The 4,678-nt window shown below is 48.8% G+C and overlaps 1 protein-coding gene across 1 annotated transcript; it reads right to left on the bottom strand.

The window, feature by feature from the left end:
- Nucleotides 1-362: 362 nt before the first annotated feature.
- Nucleotides 363-2,286, bottom strand: LOC119162141 (sentrin-specific protease 1). The gene has a single exon (XM_037414610.2). The coding sequence runs from the start codon at nt 1,789-1,791 to the stop codon at nt 472-474; it is 1,320 nt and encodes a 439-aa protein (XP_037270507.2). The 5' UTR covers nt 1,792-2,286; the 3' UTR covers nt 363-471.
- Nucleotides 2,287-4,678: the final 2,392 nt, after the last annotated feature.

The following is a 4,678-nucleotide window of genomic DNA, read 5'->3' as shown; positions in this document are numbered from 1 at the left end:
ATGCATTATGCGAGTTTGGTGGTCTACATGAAAAAGAATTGTTAATAAATTTGAATTCATAAACCACCACACATACCAGATTGATAAGTTTGTACATCGCATGGGCATTTGCAGATGACTTTTCGTGCCTTCTTTCTTTTCCACTGCTAATTCTCCAGTTAGGCATTTGTGGTGTCCTGACTACCTTCTTGTGTTTGCACACCCTGGATCTTTTAGAGGTGGAACATCCGGCTTCCTTATTTTACAGCACAAGATGACACCAAAAAAAGTAAGACACAAAGTGCTGCGTGTGTCTTCCTTTCTGTGGCGTCGTCTTGCGCAGTAAAATAAAGAAGCTAGAAGAAATCAACTCACCCAACGTATTGCTTTGGAACATCCCGGTCGCCTTTATTCACTTCACAGCAGATGGTTGAGCGATCCGTTTCTTTACCGTCACCGACAGTGTAAAGAAACACACTGAAACCACTGAACTCACACTGAAAGTATGGTTTTGTGTAGGATCTCGTAGACAACACGCTTCCTGAAATACGGCATATGCTGCTGACCAAATGAGATAGGTGCGTCCCGGGATATACACTCAGCGAATTGACAAGTGAACATGCCGCAGTCATTGTAGTTTTCTTGTTGTGGCACATCCATCACTTTCAACGTCCAGCAGTCCCAGTTAAGACCGTAGCTTCGCTTGTGAAGGCTCTCGTCTTCCAAGTACTTCTGCAGTGTGGCCAAGCACTGAGGTTGTTCACAATCTGAGTTCAGGCTGTCGTAGTAAGCAATGTGGGGCTTACGGAAGTCAACAACAGCGAGGCACCAGTGCGCAGTGAGGTGCAGGGGCACCAGAATAATGTCAAAGGAGAAGAGGTCGACAGTGCGCGTCCATCTCTTCAACGCGGCGTGGCCGCCTTGCACCAGCTTGGGATAAAAGAATGTGTTGAAGGCATAGACGGTGGGAAAGCCTTCTTTCTGTGACCGTTGCATGAGGAGATTCATGTAGAAGTTTACCACTTCGTCGTTCAGCCACTGGGTGTCGGTGAGTGTGTGCATGTCGGCCCTACTGATGTTCAGCCGGAAGGCCGATGCGAGCACTTCATCTGGGGGCGTCGGCACCAAGGCTGCCTCAACTTCATGTACCATCGCCGGAGTGAGGCTGGGAAGCACGACGCCTTCGACGTCGCGGACGACGCTACTCCGATCTAGCTGTCTCTGCTTTGAGACGCAAAACCTCACGGTTATGTTCAGACGCTCTTTCAAAGCTGCGTACCATTCTGCGGAGCCCACCGAGCACAGACTAAGACGCGACACCGCAGACTTCGACAGTTTTTCAGCGTAGCTCGGCGCCAGGACTTCGTCGACACCTCCCAAATTTCGATCCATTTTGCTTTCGTTGTAGATACTCAACATCATCTTGTAGAAGAAACGCTTACCGATAGACCTCGATAGTAACCCTGAGCACATCTTTTTTTGCCACACAAAACACGATCGGCCACGAGCTGTTTCGCCATCCCCATGCCAGCTCTCTTCCTTGCCGTTGCGCCGGCGACACGGCATGTAGAAGGCTCTTGTCCGATTCCTTACCTGCACACTTGCTATCCAATCTTGCCAATCGGGGCGAACGTTGTTTTTTTCTACGTCTTTGCAACCCGTGGCCAGAAGTTCAAAACTATGGTTAAGCTTTCGAGTGCTGGCGTAGAGTCCGCCGCTTGTTGAGCCGCCGCTCGTTACGAGCTTGTTTTCGCGTGCTAACGTGCCGACTTGCGGCGTATGTAGTCTCGGCACCATGTTGAAAGTCGTCATTTCAGGTGTTTCGCGACACGCTAGATGACTTGGTCAGAACCGGAGCTCTGTCACAGAGAACGATGGATACATACAAACTGCGCGAGTGGCTAAATTCCAACGCAGCGCGAGCAGAGCACACCACTTGGCGCGAGCGTGGTGGTGGTAGTGGTTAGAAGAAGAAGAAGGCGCCTAATTTCTGCAGCCCAGTAGCCTGCATAGTCCCCACTTACATTAACCGCCGGCTTCTTGACCAATCCCCCTTAGTGGGTAAGAGCTATGAAAGAGGATCAAGCAAGCAACTCCCGTAGGGAGCACGGCGACATCCTTTTGTGTTGGGGCATAGCCTCCTATATACTTTCTGTGCCCGCTCGAAGGAGGCAGAGCCTCCGTCCGCGCTCTCCCACCGGCTAACGCCGTTCCCCAAGAGATGGCGCCACCAGCCCTGGTAAGCGTGAAGGCAGTTCGTTTTGGATCACCGCAGGCCGCAGTCGATGTGCGCGTTGTGTTCCTGCGATTGAAGAACTTGTGCGTGTTCTCGTGATGCCATGGCCTACTGCTGTGTTCCAAAGTGCAAATCTGATGCGAAACGTAAGGTACCGCGCATTTCGTTTCATGAAATTCCTAGTGACAGTGAAGCGAGGGCAGCCTGGTTGAAAGCCATCGCTAGGAAAGACTGAATGCCGAACACGACATCACGCTACTCCGTTGTGTGCCGACATTTTCTCCTGACGGACTACAAAGAAGGATGTAAAACTCGAAAACTCAAGAGGAGTGCAACTCCCAGCGTGTTCGATGACTACCCGGAGTACATGCAGCCGAAGCCGAAGAAACCGCGGAGTGATGCGGCTGCGAGGAAACGAGCGCTTGCTACTGACAACGCTGCTGCGCGGTCTCTCGAGACAAGGACTGCAACAGGCCTTTTTGTTGGAGCCGATGAAGACACCGTGCCTGCGGATGGACCTACTTCAAGTTTTAGCTATCCGGGTCTCGCGGAAGTTCCGTGCTTCACCGTACCTCTACAAGTTTAGGTGGATGCTCCTTCTGAACCTACCTCAAAGCACGAAGCCACCCAGACACTTGCTATGGTGGGAGGCTTCGTGGCCCGTGTCATACAAGAAAAGATTGCTTGCAGCTCCTGCATTTCAATTGTCACAAAGCCAGCGTCCTCAGCCCCCATTGACAGTCTGATTAGGCACCAAGACAGAGGTGGGCTACTGTACCCTTCAAGTGAGCTTGTTCATGTTTTGTACGCGCTAAAAAAGTACACTGAACTCATTTTAAGCAAGCGCAGAGCAATACCAAGGCCTCTGCAGGAAACAGTCAGCAATGCTGTTTCTGCTATGGCAAACAGTGAAGTTTTTAAGCATGTTTGCATTGAGCACCGCTTGCAGTTTCTGGAGCTTGTTTGCATGAAATTTTGCAAGTCTGTGTTCATGAACTACACCCTGGGCGTGACTGACAAACACGATGTGAGGAAGGCACTTCGCCACAAGCCCTTGTCGAGAAAAGTTCTAAGACTGTGAATTGTGTTTTTGGAGCTGTTTGACTGACTGTACTATTTTTCTTTCATCGATGTTAGGAATTTCCTATGCAACATATGCATCTTCAGAATACCAACAAAATAAAAGTTGATGTCCAGAACAAAGTAACAAGTGTTGTCACTTAAGTTTCGGGTTTTACTGCAAAACCGCAATGAAAATCCGAGGCATGCCGTAATATAGGACTATGGATTAATTTTGATCAGATGCGACTCTTCACCGTGACCGTCAAGACTGCGCGCTGGCAGGAAACCTGCCGGCGAAAAAAAGGCCATGTTTTAACGCACACGTACGCAGCATATTTGCATTTCATATTCGTCAAAATGTGACTTTGAGGCTGCGAAACCAACCCGCAGCTTTGTGCTTCGCAACGTAATCCTGCTAAAGTAAGGAGCCGTCAAGTGGTGCTGTCATGTCGCTTTCTTATATCTCTTTAAAGCGGCGAGGCAGCTACAAGTATTGTGGATTCACCTATGAACCTCTTGGGTACCGGGGACTTAATATGCTTGGGGACAAGTATGAGTTTAGCGCATCAGTTTATCGTGAACACGATCGACGCAGCGCGTGCACAGAGAATGCGATACGCAATCTGCATTCATACGCTTATGTTTACTTGTATGATGCATTTCTACTCACGGTAATGCTTGCTGACGATGGTAAAGTTGTCCAGGATGAATATAATAGTGCGTTTTTACATTTGCGTTGAAGATATTTATGCTCTCTGGGATGCTCACTGAGTAAGCAGAGAGACTGCGCGTCGTCTGCACTGGATGGATGGATGGATGCTATGAGCGTCCCCTTTATAACGGGGTGGTGACAAGTATGCCACCAGGCTCGACAAAAAAAAAAAACTTTTTTTTTTTATGTTGGCCTAATGCCTCTACTTCGATAAATTCTATCTCAATGGTAAAAAAGCTAAATTTTCAGCTTAAGTTCTCTGCCATTTACGGCACACTGTCCATATTTTATTTTTCCAATATTTATTTTTGTCCTTTCTCTCTAATTTTCTGCCACCAATACTCTAACCGTCTCTTACTTATTTCAATCGCGGTCCTCAGGGCTGCCGGCGCCTCCTGTCGGCTCGGCTCGAACTAGACAAGACGGTGCAATAGAATGGAAAGCGCGGGGATCAAGCGGGCACAAAAAGTATATAGGAAGCTATGGTTGGGGCTGAGGGTTCAGGGCTAGGTACCTGGGGACAGACGGTTGAGGGATTTTCGATTGTGGCGTCGTCATTTTTTAGCACATGGATATATTCACGAGTCCAAGGAAACTTACAAGTGTGGCAGCTTGGGCTAGTTGGTATGGCATGACGATAGTTATAGTGCAAGAACAAAACGACGACACAGAGACAAGAAGGACACGTG

The sequence above is a fragment of the Rhipicephalus microplus genome, unplaced genomic scaffold, assembly GCF_043290135.1.
Source record: "Rhipicephalus microplus isolate Deutch F79 unplaced genomic scaffold, USDA_Rmic scaffold_65, whole genome shotgun sequence".
NCBI classification, from domain to species: domain Eukaryota; kingdom Metazoa; phylum Arthropoda; class Arachnida; order Ixodida; family Ixodidae; genus Rhipicephalus; species Rhipicephalus microplus.
This window is presented reverse-complemented; position numbering and strand designations above follow the sequence as displayed.

Excerpts from the sequence above, each read along its gene's own strand:
- LOC119162141 (XM_037414610.2), bottom strand. The coding sequence starts at position 1,791 with ATGACGACTTTCAACATGGTGCCGAGACTACATACGCCGCAAGTCGGC.